At 44.6% G+C, this 13,982-nt stretch overlaps 1 protein-coding gene across 2 annotated transcripts in view; it reads left to right on the forward strand.

Annotated features, from left to right (window-relative positions):
* Positions 1 to 331: 331 nt before the first annotated feature.
* The window catches only part of LOC147883102 (RNA helicase family protein), a 78,271-nt gene continuing 64,620 nt past the window's right edge, over positions 332 to 13,982 (forward strand). The window contains exons 1-9 of one of the 2 annotated variants that reach the window (XM_087399268.1): positions 332 to 414; positions 690 to 936; positions 1,203 to 1,360; positions 1,950 to 2,055; positions 2,251 to 2,484; positions 2,725 to 2,820; positions 3,088 to 3,363; positions 10,291 to 10,494; positions 10,620 to 10,769. In XM_087399268.1, the coding sequence (XP_087255394.1) occupies positions 796 to 936; positions 1,203 to 1,360; positions 1,950 to 2,055; positions 2,251 to 2,484; positions 2,725 to 2,820; positions 3,088 to 3,363; positions 10,291 to 10,494; positions 10,620 to 10,769 (1,365 nt within the window). In that variant the 5' untranslated portion in view covers positions 332 to 414; positions 690 to 795. Of the gene's footprint in view, positions 415 to 437; positions 937 to 1,202; positions 1,361 to 1,949; positions 2,056 to 2,250; positions 2,485 to 2,724; positions 2,821 to 3,087; positions 3,364 to 10,290; positions 10,495 to 10,619; positions 10,770 to 13,982 lie in introns of those variants that run through there. The other variant, XM_087399267.1, reaches the window with a different exon arrangement.

The raw sequence follows: 13,982 nt of genomic DNA on the forward strand, positions 1-13,982 counted from the left end.
TTTGTATTCCATTAGCAATGCTTCAGTTCATTTTTTTCTTTTTGAATGAGTTGCTCACTAATATAGAAAGGTTTCTCTTCTTCACCCTCCAATATAAGGTTTAATTTTATTATCTTTGTTGGGCCTTCATACAATAGGCCTCCCAATGTTAACTACATCAACAACTTCTAACTCTGGCCAAATCTTTTATGCAAGCTCGGGGGGGGGGGGGCGCTATGTGTATGTAAAGGCTCTGCCCATGACAACCCGCCCATCCCATGCCCCAACTTGATGGGCGGGCTATAGATAGCCTAAAGTAGAGTTACGATTTTCTATTAACAAGGGGCACATGCCCGAAGTAGAGTTGAGGTCTTCTCTCACCAAGGCACTCATGAGGGGCCCTCAAAAGGCCAAGCATGAATTCAGCTCATGAAGGTTGCAACTCTTACATACTAATCGGTTTGTTGGCTTTCCTCCCTTGCTATGCTCTCGAGCTCTTTCTGGGGCTCGTTCACATGCCTTATTCACACGCCCTCTCGTGCGCGCACTTATAACATTGTCTCTTCAATGCCCAGGAATGCATCCAGCCAATTTTTGCGAATTCTTAACGTAGAAATCCTGTTGGAAGATTGCCTTTCTAGAGAGGGTCCTTTATTTGCTTAGCATGATCGCGTTCTGCAGCCTTAACCCGGTCATCCGTCTCTCTACAGATTGCAGCTCGATATAATTCTGCTCGGTAGATCTTGCCATCTCTTTGCGCCCCTGCTATCGGCAGTACCAGTGCGGAATCAGTCATCTACAGCTTTTTGCGTTGCCATGAGAAGGGGTGGTCCCAACCGCCAACGTGGAAGGGGCAGGGGAGGGGCAGGCAGAGGAGGAGGAGGAGGCAGAGGTGGTCAACAAAGGTGGTGGGATCCAGTATGGCGAGCGGAGAGGCTCCAAAAAATACGCTCAGAGGTATGACTGACCTTAGACGAGGTCATCTAAGTTTACAAATTCATGGAACGTTGTTGGAGCTGTCCACAAGCTGTACTCTTTACCCTCTCGCTTGCGCCGTCATTGCATCCTTTGACAGGACTTACAGTGTCTGCAAATTGATTAGGGCAGTTTGGCCAGGTCCGGAATTGCAAGTTTTAGGTTAAACTTGAGCTTGTTTCAACATATCAATCCTCCTTGTGAGTGCAATTTATGGTCTCATTGCGTGTCTCTTTCCTTTTACACAGCGAGGTCCAGAGGAGACACTTGACGAGAATGAGTGGTGGGAGAAACTGGAAGAACTTAAAACCCAAAGCGATCAGAACGAAATTGTCATAAGAGAAAACTTTGGCCGCAGCGGTGGGGAAATTTTGGAAAGAATGGCTGGTGAAGCTGGTCTTTACTTGTAAGAATTCCAGATGTGTCTTCCAAGTCTCAAAAAAATGAAATACAATTAATCAGTGAGAAGAGGTTGAAAGAGGGGGGGAGAGTGCGATTGACATATGCGAGGGGAGCTTTGATTTATGGACACACTAAATACTAAGCATGCATTCTTTCTTTAGACTGCACATCCCTTCTCACAAGAGGATTAAGCAGGGCAACTGATTGTGTCTATATATGTATTTATGTACTGATTGCGTTTATGTATTTGTTTATGAACTGATTGTGTCCTTAGAGGTTTTGCGCAACTTAATGTTCTCATTTTATTTTGTCAAAAAAAATTCAATAATTCTTGGCACTATCTGCCTTAGGGTCGGTTACGATCAGACTTATTTGTTGTGTAGCACTGTTGTTACTGTGGCATGCTTCCAAGTTTCACTATTCATAAAGGTATCATTATTGTTGTAATTAGTGACACTGGAAGTCAGGAACACGTTCGTCTAGTCAGGCATTGCCAAAAAATACTGTTGTGCAAGATGGAAGCACAACATATGCCTGCAAAAGTGCAAAGCTTACTGAAGCACGTTTATCCTTTGTTTGTATGTGAAAGGAAGTCATACATACAATAAGGGTACAGATACAGTTCTAGTTGTCAGCAAAGTTCCTCTTCCAAACTATCGTGCAGACTTGGATACGAGGCATGGTTCAAGTCAGCGTGAGGTATTGGCCGTTTCCCTATTGCACAATATGAGAGCTGAGGTGACAATGAAACATTGAGATAGGGCCTGCCAATAGAAAAGCTTGGTAGCTGGGGGTTAGATTTAATTTGCCATTATAAATGTGCTGATTTGCCACAACACTGAGAGCCCCCCTGTTAATATCACTTGCTTTCTTCTGGGCTTCTTCTTGGGACAGATTCATATGTCCACTGATGCAGAGATTAGAGTTGAGAATGTACTGGCCAGGTTTCGAAGCTCAGAGTCTGCATCTTCGAGTGCCGTCGAGAATCACATTGGTTCAGATGATAACAGCAATAATGCACACCTCTCAAGGGCAGAGGTATCAAATCTTGATGATGATGAACAAGATCTAAGAGTTGACAAGCTTACATTGAGTATGGAGCTAATGGATCAACAACGGCAACTGCAGGTGCTTTAAAGTTTTTTCTGCTTTATTGTATCAATTCAAGTAGCAAGTCGAGGATTGTTTTGTGTTTTGTGTGTGTGTGTTTTCTTTTTTGCAAAGTCCAGTAACAAGCACCGTAAAAATCAAAGTGCTACACAGCAGACATCTGATATCAACGAATCCCTCCTTCGGGCTTGTCTGAACTCCCAATCATGTGGTTGGTTGTTTTCAACGAATGTGTTGATCACTATCTGATAATTGCAGGGTGGTCCTTCTGCCAGGGCAATGCAGTCATTCAGAGAGACGCTTCCTGCATACAAAATGAGGAATGAACTTTTACAGGCCGTTGCAAAGAATCAGGTATACTATTTTATTCTAAAGATAAGAGGTGTTATTTGTTTCTTAAAACCTGCAGAAAGTTGTGATTTAATTTGATTTGGTAGTGGTGTTTTTCAGCACTTTGTTTGGATTTGACTATTCTGTATATGGTCAGACGGCTTAGGAAAGACTACAATCACTTGCACGATCTAGTTTTTTCAAAACGAAGCTTCAACAGTTTGGAATGTTCCTTCCCCTTCCTCGTGGCTTTTTCGAGCTGATAGGAACTTGTTTATTTATTTGAAACAGGTTTTGGTAGTATCTGGAGAAACTGGTTGTGGCAAGACAACTCAACTGCCACACTTTATATTGGAAGAGGAAATAGCAAATGGATGTGGGGCAGATTGCAACATCATCTGTACTCAGCCTCGACGTATCTCTGCCATATCTGTTGCAACTCGTGTGGCAGCAGAGAGGGGTGATGGTTTGGGAGAAACCGTTGGCTATCAGATACGGCTGGAATCCAAACGTTCTTTGAACACTCGGCTACTTTTCTGTACAACCGGTGTTTTGCTTCGCAGATTGGTATGTCTTTATATATTTTCCATCTAAAAACTGAATGCTATTCGTTTTTCTTTGTAGTTACTGTTGCAAAATTGTTTGGTTTGTTATTCCATTGTTAGTTGAGGGACCCTGTTTGAGGCATTGCCCAAAATTTGTGGATGCAAGGCTAGGTAGGAAAATTGGTGCAAAATTGTGTGGGGGCATGATTTCGAATGGATGCTCGATTCCCCCTTGTGAGCTGGAGGGGTTGACAGAATGCGTGCAGGTTTCAATGAAACCAGAGCTACGAAACCGCCTTGTACTGCAGGTCTAGGAAAAACCTGTCATATAAGCACTACGCCCAGATGGTGTAAGAACATGGTCTAAAGGATTCTGAAAAATAAAAAAATATGGCTTAAGGCTAAACTTCAATCTCTGAAGGTCCAATGTGGCTGTACTCTCCCCGGCATGCACTTACTCCCTTATGCCCCCAAACCCTAGTTATCCTTTTGCTGGTGTCAAGTCCCACTATCCTCCTCATTTGGGGGACTACCACACCCTCTTAATAATCAATTGTTGGCCTGCACCTATCCTACATACAAATTTCACCTTGTGAAGTTTTCATCCACGTTGCAAAGCTTCAAATATCTTTTCATTCGTGTGCAAAATGGGAGGTACCTTTCTTCCACCTTCCACTATTTCATCTAAAAACTGTTCCCACTTTGCCTTATGCTCTGAGACATAGCATTTGAGAAGATCCAAGACAGTAGAATTTGCCTCTTCTAGGCTTCCTTGAAAGTGCATCAGCAACAATATTTTTCTTGCCAGGCACATGTACAATCTGAAAATGAAACATGGAAAGGAAGTTTACCCCCCGCATGTGTTCTTCAAACAGCTTTCTCTGAGTAAAAAAGTACCTAAAGGATTGGTGATCTGTCTGCACATAAAAATCAGCACCTAAAAGGTAATGTTTCCAGGTAGAAAGAGCATGCATTTATGACAGCCGCCATCTCTTTCTCATAGATCCTGAAATTCATTTCAGCATCTCTGAGTACCCTGCTCTCATATGAAACCACTCTTCCGTCCTGTATAAGCACTCCTCCTATGCTGTTCCCACAGGCATCACATTGGACAGCAAAGGGATTGCGTAGATGTGGCAAGATAATGGCAGGATCGGAGTGTAGCTTTTCCTTAAGCTCTTTAAAGGCTGCAATTTCCTTGGTACCCGACCTGAAATGCTCTCCTTTCTTTTGTAGGCCATGAAGGGGTGATGCTATCTCTGCAAAGTAGCGGATAAACCGTCTGTAGTGCAAGCATAAACCGAGAAAGCTACGTACTTCATGAATATTTTGTTTTGGTGCAGTAGTCTCCGATTTCCTTTGGCAGCCCACAACAATACTTCTCCATTTGTTTTGACAGCTCCACATGCCTGTAAGAACTTACGGGCAGCAATGCTTCACATAACTTCTTATTGTATTCTTCTAGGTTCTTGCAATTTGCTGCATCTAGCTTATCCCAAGCTGTCATAATATCCACCTCAAAGGTGTTGGTGAGCCAAACAACTGAAAACACTTGCTTGAACTCCACCCATGTGGTAGGAGCTCTACCTTGTAAAAGCAAGTTGGTCCACCATTGAAGCGTTGAGGAAGGTGGCTGCTTTTCTGATTTTTGACGACTTTGTGAAGTTGCCACCGGCATATGCTGCATCAAGCTGTTGTACAAAGGTCAAGGCCTTCAGCCTGTCCTTGATTAACGGTCTGAAAATTGTTGGCTTGTTGGGATTTCCCATCCCAGGACCAACTGAAGGCATCACGGGTGGCTGTCCACTAGGGGGTGTATGACGAGGAGTACGCCTTTGCTTCTTGTGCTTCTTTTTGGCTGCCTTAGCAGTACAACAAAATGCGCGTGAATTTTCATGCCAACCACCTCGATCTACGTGAAGGCGCTCACGGGGGTGCAAGAGAGAAAAGTTGTACGGCTGATCACGTATCATGCTCCAAGGTGCAAGGCTAGTGAGAGAAAACCCAAGCTAGAGAGAGAAAGGTCACACTTGGAACCACATGCAAACTTGAAACTGCCACGTGGCTCATTAAAGCCTCTAATCCCTTACCAATGACACACTTTGGTTTCCCTTGGGCCCTACTTTATGGCCCCTCTAAACCTTGTCTTGCCTCAACATTTGGGCCTAGTGGGTGCACCTAGGAATTAGACCCTACTCCTTACATCAAACCTTAGGGGTTTTGTGTGTTCGGGTTTATTTGCACAACAAAAATCACGTCCCATGACACTTTGTCTTGTACATGAACCATTGGAGCCAATCTTGATCACAGGCCAATGATGCTACTGTACGACCTGATGAAGAAGCATTAACTGTTTCAAGCCTATTGCTGACCCACAAGATGGCCTGACTTCATCAAGAAACCTCATCCTCAAACATTTTACTAGTTGGCATCCAAATCTCCAGCCTTGTCAAATCTACGTTATCCGTTGTGGCATTGCTTACTTGAGTCATGAACTTGGAGAGAGAGAGAGAGAGATTAACGTCCACGGGAGGCCTCATAGGCCTATGGGACAAAGTACACAGAAAAGCGAACTCATACAAGCCTCAGTGGGCTGAAGCAAAGGGCACGCTAGGACCCTTGCTGACTAATTTATGCTAACAAAGTCATAATCATGAATATAAATAGTCAACTGCAACTGCATAGTGGGCTAGATCAATCTATCCAGTATCAGGAACAAACTGAAAAACAAGTCAATCTCGGCATTGGGACTCAGAATAGAATCAAAAACCAAAGCCTTGTACAGTGATGACTCTCTGGTGGGCTGCGATGATGTCTCGTATTTTTGTCTGTTGAGCTGTCTCGCACTGTGGCGGGGGACGCGGTCTCCTCGCTCTTAGGACTTTGAGAGAGAGAGATAACATGATCTGATTGTATTAACGACCTCGTGAGACCCTTCAGGATCTATGGGACAGTGATCACTATCAACAAGTAGTGATTGTTTACATCCATTGAAAGAATATAGCATAAATGTGCTATGCAGTGAGTACTTGTTGTGCTAGCCTGTGTGCTAGACCAAGTACTCTGTTGCGATATTCTAAAATTTCCTTTATGTAGTTTCCTAGCTCTTTGGCTGGCCACTCCAGTAGGGATTTCAGGTTGCTTTCATTGCCCCTATAACATTCTTTGATTTGCGCATATGCTCGACATGTTAGGAGTACATGCTGCTCATTTTCCACTTCTCCTGCGGGGCAGAGAGAGAGAGAGAGAGAGAGAGAGAGAGATTTATCAACGTCCGCGGGAGGCCTTGTGGGCCTATGGGACAAAGTACATCAAAGGAAAAATTCATATAAGTCTCAATGGGCTGGAGCAAGGGCGCGCTAGGGCCCTTGTTGAGTACTATGCTGATCTAAAGAGCTCAAGAGCTTGAGCAAAAATCAAATACAAGCTGAAGCAGACTGAGAACTGGGACTCAGAGACCGAAGTACGGCACCGTGGCGGCTCGTCTGTGAGCAGTGAAGATATCTTGGATCTGCATCTGTCGAGTTGTCTGTCGCTAAGACTGCTCCCAAGTATTTGTAGGACTGCACTATCTCCACTGGCTCATCTCGGTAAGTGAAGCTGTGTCAGTGGAGCACTCGTGTGACCTTGGTCTTCCCAAGGTTGACTGCCAAGTCTCTCTCTCTGTAGAACACCTCTAGGGCAACCCCTCTGCTGAAGATGATATGAGGACTATGTGATTTGAGTGTATAGCAATATCGGTATCATGAGGTCAGCCAGTAGTGATCCCGCCCCCTAAGGATGTGGTCTCATTGATGTGAAGTCTGAAGATTCGGTGAGAGGGGGCAACCCTGCTTCACCCCAATTGTGCTCTCAACCCAATCCAATAAACCACTTGGGGCATGAACTCTACCGCTGACTGACTCATATAGGCTCATCATACCCCAAATCAACGCCTTTGGAATCTACATCTCCTATAATCTTCTGATCATGTGGGATCGTGGGAAGGCCTTCCGAAAGTCTACACTTGGTAGTGTAGACTTCTTGGCGTCTAGACCTCGCTTCCTCAACGATAGTCCTCAAAGTGAAGATGTAATCTAGAGTGGAATGTTGCCTCCCCCGAGCCTCTGTATGCTGTTGAGCTCCCTCTCTAGTACTGACCCATAAATCTTGGCCAATGTGTAGCCAATCATGAGGGCGCGGTAGTTCACAATATCCATGGGATCCCGGCTTTGTGTATCGTTACAATGGTTTTAGAGTGCTCCAAGCAGGTGGGAAGCCGTACAGCTTGGTCGAATATCTTAGAACCGGAGCTAAGACCTCTTGCTCATGTGCAAAGTGCTCAGTCCGTAGGCCCTCATGATCTTGTGCTCTCCGGTTGTGCAGCCGACAAAGTGCAGCCTGTACAATGTGTGTGTGTGTGAGAGAGAGAGAGAGAGAGAGAGAGGCTCCGAGGGCTCATCATTCGACCAAATGGTTGGGATGGATGGCCTGCTGGTCACCCCCCTTTGACCCTAGTTACACTGAAACGAGAGAGGCTCCGAGGGCTCATTACTCGACCAAGGGGTAGGGGTGGACCGCCTGCTGGTCGGCCCCCTTTGACCCTAGTTACACTGAAACACGTTTCAGATCCCAGCCTTGCTTGAAGCATCGTTTCAAAGAAGTGACAGACCTGAAACGTTTCAGGTCTGAAACGTTTTAGAGTCCTGAGGCTGGCTGAAATGTTTCAACCAGTCTGAAATGCGTTTTAGACTCCTGAACGTGCGTTGTCTGCGTGCATCTCAGACAACACCCCCTCCCCCTATTTCTGCCTGCTGTATTTTGCCGTTTCGACCTACTATTTGGCCTCCTATTGCAACCCTGCACTCCTTCAGCCTCATACTCTTTTAATCCTCAGGTTTTCCAGCCCTCCTTGAGCCCCATTCACTCCTTTGAACTCCCTTCACGCTGAAGACAAGTTCCATTCTTGCTGCAACCTAGCTGCTTCCCCTGATTCCTTTCCATGTGCCCTGCCAAGCCCTCTCCATCCCCTGCTGCAGATTGCGATCTTCCTTGGAGGACAAGCCCTCTCTATGCTGCTGCACACTGCCCAACGTTCTGCAATTTAGCAGCCATTTATGGCCCTGGTTTCTCTTTCGGATCAGTCAGCCCCTCTCCACCCTCACTGGTGACCGAGCCTAGGCTATTTTTCTCCTCCTGCACAGACTGCCATTACTTTTCTTCTGTTTGGCCCTTCGTTCTCTTTTCCTGTGTTCTCAGGCCCCTAGTTGGGTAAGATTTACATTCCTCAGTTTATTGTAAAGCTTAAACAGTACAAACAGGAAATGCATCATAAAGATAATCAACTTGGTCATATTTGAATGGGCATGGCTCACCCATGTTGAGCCCAATGAAAGTCTTGTACATACACTTGGTCAGTCTGTGTGATTGTCTTGGTCATGAGGTCGTGTTAAGGTAAAACCTGAAGATGGATTGTGCTGAATAGAATTAGCCTACGGGCGGGGGGGCCCCAACTTGGCCCCTCAACCACTCTACTGTTCTGAGTTTTTCTGTGTGGATTTTATTAAATACTGTGAAGGACTAGAAATAAAGTGACACTCACTCTAGTTAACCAGTTCAAGGCCGTCTCATCAAGTAGCTCAATGCTTGAGATGATTTTCACTCTCCAAGCACACCTTATAGTAGCCCATATAATGGGGGGCCCCCTAGTCTTAACCAACCAGCTGGGGGCTAGATCCAATCTGTGGCCAATGGCCTGCAATGCGATTGACTGCCCGTGTGGCCTTTTGCCACAACATCCGCTGATTGCTTATGTGGCATTAGTGCCATGTCATCTTCCAACTGCGCACGTGGCTGTGCTGCGACATCATCGTCTTGCTGCCACATCATTTGCACATCAACAAATCTGTCAGCCCTATATGCCACATCGTCAGATCTGGCTACCACGTCACCAACCAGCCTGATCTGTGACCTCCTCTAGAGAGCCAAGCATGCTGCCCTCCCTCCATTTACACCCTGCCTCTCTAAACCGTATGTCTTGCACCCAATTGTTAGTGTACCAGCATTACTAGAGACTTGGGCTAACCCACCTGTCTCCGTCGGGAATCTGAAATTCAAATGAATGACCATGAGAGGATTCTTCCGCTATATGTGAAGCAGTCCTTGCTGGCCTGCTGTTGCTCTCATTAGCTACCGCGCCTGTGGTCTGTCCTAAAATGCCTGGCTGCTGTTGGTAGGCTTGCATGGGCTTCAAGTAGAGAAAGGTGCAGGAGACACCTGGCCAGCTGGCCTACCCTGCAGAGTCTGCAGTAGATTGCTGTATCGTTTAATATCGAGGGCATCTTTCATGCAAATGACAACAGGAGAGCCTTTTCTTGTGTGGGACCAGGGATTGATGCTTTCTCAGAGCTTCTGTCTCATGCTTTGCTTCCTATGTCAGGGCATCTTTTGGTAACTCTTTTCATGCTGAAACATATCCAACAGAATAATGCAACTTTACTGATCCTGTGATAGTAGTTTATGCATGAGAATCTCTAAGAAACATTGCTTGGCTGAAGGTCTTCCTAATTATAGAATGTAGGAGGATTTTCAAATAATGATTTCAGGTGATACTGGCAAAAATGGATATTATGCAACTGAAAAAAAAGCTATACTGAACAAGAAAAGTCAATGGAAGCTTTTAAGAGGGTAGTAATTTAAGTGCTGGAACATCAATGTTCATAATTTATACTACCCTTCTGCATGTGAGGCACCATACTCCGAGTGCCTTGTCGCTTCTACCCCAAAGTTGAAAAGAAAGCTAAGTTGTTTCCTTTCCCTCTCCATGTTTTTGTTCCAACTAAAATGTGCATATTGGTTTGTGCATGTGGGTTATGGAGAGCTAATTTCTTGATGGAAAAATGATCATGTAATAGCTTTTATATCTGAAAAGACTGGAGTTATGTTTATATGTTCTTTCGTGTTTTTTCAGGTACAAGACCCTGATTTAACTGGCGTAAGCCATGTCGTTGTGGATGAGATTCATGAACGTGGAATGAATGAAGATTTTCTAATTATTATACTTCGAGATTTACTTCCTCGCAGGCCTGATCTACGCCTGGTGCTAATGAGTGCAACTATTAATGCTGAACTGTTTTCCAATTATTTTGGCAAAGCACCAATGGTCCACATTCCAGTGAGTTCTATCGAAGGCCTATTATGTAGTGCATCGTGCAGCTCGCGGGCCTGTGGCATGCATTTCTTACTAGAGCAACTGGAGTAGTGCATTGAATCAATTCCACTTTTGGCAAAAATTTGCAGGGTTTTACTTTTCCTGTAACTCAATTTTTCTTGGAGGATGTTCTTGAGAAGACTGGTTACAGAATTAGCACAGAGAATGGAGGGGGAAGACGTAGTTATCAGGACAGAAAAAGTCAGGACAGAAAAGATCCATTGTCAGCAATTTTTGAGGTGATCCTGTTATCCTACAACATGTCAAGCTCTCAAAGTGTAGAGGACTGCAAGTTTTGTGTTTCTCAGTGTAAATCTTAGTTTTTTTTTTTGCTTCAATCCCCCCTCTCATACTCCTCTTTTTCCTTATATATGAACACCTGCGCGCATGCACGCACATAAGCACACACACAATGAAAGAGGGAAAAAGAGAAGAAAGTTTTTTTTTTGAGTTCGATGTTATAAAATTTAACTTTCAAGAAGATAATGCATGCATGCGCGCGCACAGAAAAAGTGGGAAAAAGTTAACAGCCAAATAGAAAATTTCGTCTTTTAAGGGGCCTCAAGAAATCCTCAGCAAGGCTGAATATGCCAGTTGGCCTCAGACGATACGTGATTCTACTTATGATGCTGGTAGGAATGTGGACTCCGTGATAGTGGCTTGTACTGCTTATTCTGAAGGTAGCTTTTGGATAGACAGCTTTTCTTTCCTTTTTCTTACTTAGTTGTCATCACCTGGGCAAGCTTTCACTGGTACCAGGTACCTGTTGAGTGAATCTTTGATTCCTATTAATTTATGGTGTGTTTGTTCTGGGACTGCACTCCAATTGGTGGTGTTATGTGTAGTAGAGTCATGTAACCTAAACTGCTCCTTGTAAGTTGTCCCATTACTGTTGGTAAGCAAATCTCCATCTTTGGTTATTTGTTTCATACAGAATAGCTTGTCATGTGATCCATTCAACAGCCCAGCCTTGGGTTTGTGCAAGTCTTTCTGCTTCTGCACTATTTTCAATGCTTTATAAGAAGTTAGAGGTTGTTTGAACCCACATGTCTTGTTTTGGGGCTTCTGGCAAGTGGGTGCAGTCGTGTGTGTGTGGGCATGTGTGCATGTATGTGAGGGCTTATGTTGTTACACTGACTATTGGGCATTGATAAAGCTGATGGGCTTTTACAGTAGGTACTCGGCACTCACTGTTAGGCATTGATGGAGTTGGTGTGCGGGTATCATAGTAGTTAGGGCATGCTATGCATGATGGAGTAAATGGTTTTTGCGACCTAAACTGCTCCTTGTAAGTTGTCCCATTAAAACTGTTGGTGAAGCAAATCTCCATCTTAAGTGATTTGTTTCATACAGAATAGCTTGTCATGTGATCCATTGAACAGCCCAGCCTTGGGGTTTGTGCAAGTCTTTCTGCTTCTACACTATCTTCAATGCTTTAGTAAGAAGTTAGAGGTTGTTTGAACCCACATGTATTGTTTTGGGACTTCTGGCAAGTGGGTGCAGTTGTGTGTGCGTGGGCATGTGTGCATGTGTACGTGTATGTGAGAGCTTATGTTGTTACACTCACTATTGGGCATTGATAAAGCTGATGGGCTTTTACAGTAGCTACTCAGCGATCACTGTTAGGCATTGATGGAGTTGGTGTCCGGGTATCATAGTAGTTAGTCCATGCTATGCATGATGGAATTAATGGTTTTTAACCTTTGGATGACTTCCACCAGAGTGAGAATTGCATTGTTTGTTTTGCCCAGATCTATAAATGTTTCAACGAGGTTATGTAAGACTTATGCATGTAGCCCGATTGACATATGCTAGGGAGGTGGATAAATTGGATTGATGCCAAACCATCCAAATTAGTAGGGGTTCAAGAAGCTACATGTAGAAGGCTGTTGTGCTTCATCAGAAAGATGGTCTGAGGTCAGGATGAGACTGATCTATGTGGTCTCAGTTCTGAGCTTCTGTGTTGAATCCTCTCTAGGATTTAACCCCAGACACAGTCCAAAACTATGATCAGCAAAACACAGGGATAATCAGCTGGCAACTCACCTCCCAACCACCCCCGAGCCCATGCCTATAGCTCTGGCATCCCAAACCACCAGAATCCAAATCCCAAGGAACCATCAGCACATCATCTCGTAGTCTGCCATGTAGAAGGGAGAAGCCTAGGATTAAGATCCAGACCAGACAATCCAATGGTGTGTACACACTGAATACCAACACAATAGCCTTGGCCACTTTTATGTAGAAGAGCATCCCTCTTTATTGAAAACGTCCTTGCTAAATATAGCCAACTGGCCCTTTGCTAGTGTTCAAGTCCTCTTGCTTGTGTTATTCCCAGGGCTCCCTAACCCTGCTGGATTAAGTCCACTAATCTGAGGATCGCTGTCTATGTACATAACGTTTTGTAGCATGGTTTGCACTCAACGAGAAACAGCCACCATTAGACTTGCATGTTTCAGCTGGAATCATCAAAGGTTTTGGGGAACTTGCTGCTGTGACAAAAGAGGATGCTGCACGCCTAGCAAATTCTAGAAATTCTCCACACCAAGTAAGATTTATGCCGATTCTAGAAATGCATATGCAGTCCACCGACCTCAGCATGCATGCTAACTGATGTGCATGTATGCGCCTTATACTTCATATGTAAAGTCCCCAATGCCATATAATTGTGTGCTGCTGACCACTTACAATCTGTCTTAGCATGGTGGTCAGCTCACCTTTCTACAAGCTAGTTGTATCTCTTGGTAAGTTCGTTGCTTCCACATCATTTGTCAAGCACTGCACAAGGCATGTTTAATTCCCCGACCTTTTGCCAATTGGCAGCTTCTTGTGCAGCTTCACTGTTAGTATAAAAGCCATGACGTGACCCAAAAATGTGTTTTTCTGGGTCGAAACACTGTGAAACATTTAAAATGCCTTACTTGCATATGAACGTTTAAAAAATCCCGTGCCTAGAAATTGCCACCGTGCCTCTTTTGGCTTGTTATTTCAGCTCCAGCCTGCTCCTCTCTTTCCTCTTACACTTCTCCTTTCCTTGTCTAAGCTAGTATTGGGTCTGCCCTTTGTGGACATAGCAGCCCCTTGAGCCCTACTCGAGAGTTGGGGCTTTTGGAAGCCTGGACAACCAGCTCATTCTCCCTTATACTTTCTCCATTTTCGGCCATTCCTTTCCCTCATCCCTTCCTTGTTCCTGCACATGCTTGCACTTAAAATCCATGCATCTTCATTGTCCACCTCTCTTTCCCTTTGCTTCTTTTGAGCTTGGGGTGGCTGTTTGAACTTTGGATAGTCACTTTCTTAAAGATACACATCTAAACCCTCCCGTATTTCCCCCCCTCTCTCCTCCTACTCTACTCTATTTCGCTCGATCCCATTCTCCCCTCAGTTTGGGGCTACCCTGGCTACAAGAGATGGCAGCACAAGGCGTGATGTATTGCAGATACTGTTTTCAT

This window comes from Dipteris shenzhenensis, chromosome 28, assembly GCF_047967505.1.
Source record: "Dipteris shenzhenensis isolate YYH24624 ecotype China chromosome 28, Dip_SZ_1.0, whole genome shotgun sequence".
NCBI lineage: Eukaryota > Viridiplantae > Streptophyta > Polypodiopsida > Gleicheniales > Dipteridaceae > Dipteris > Dipteris shenzhenensis.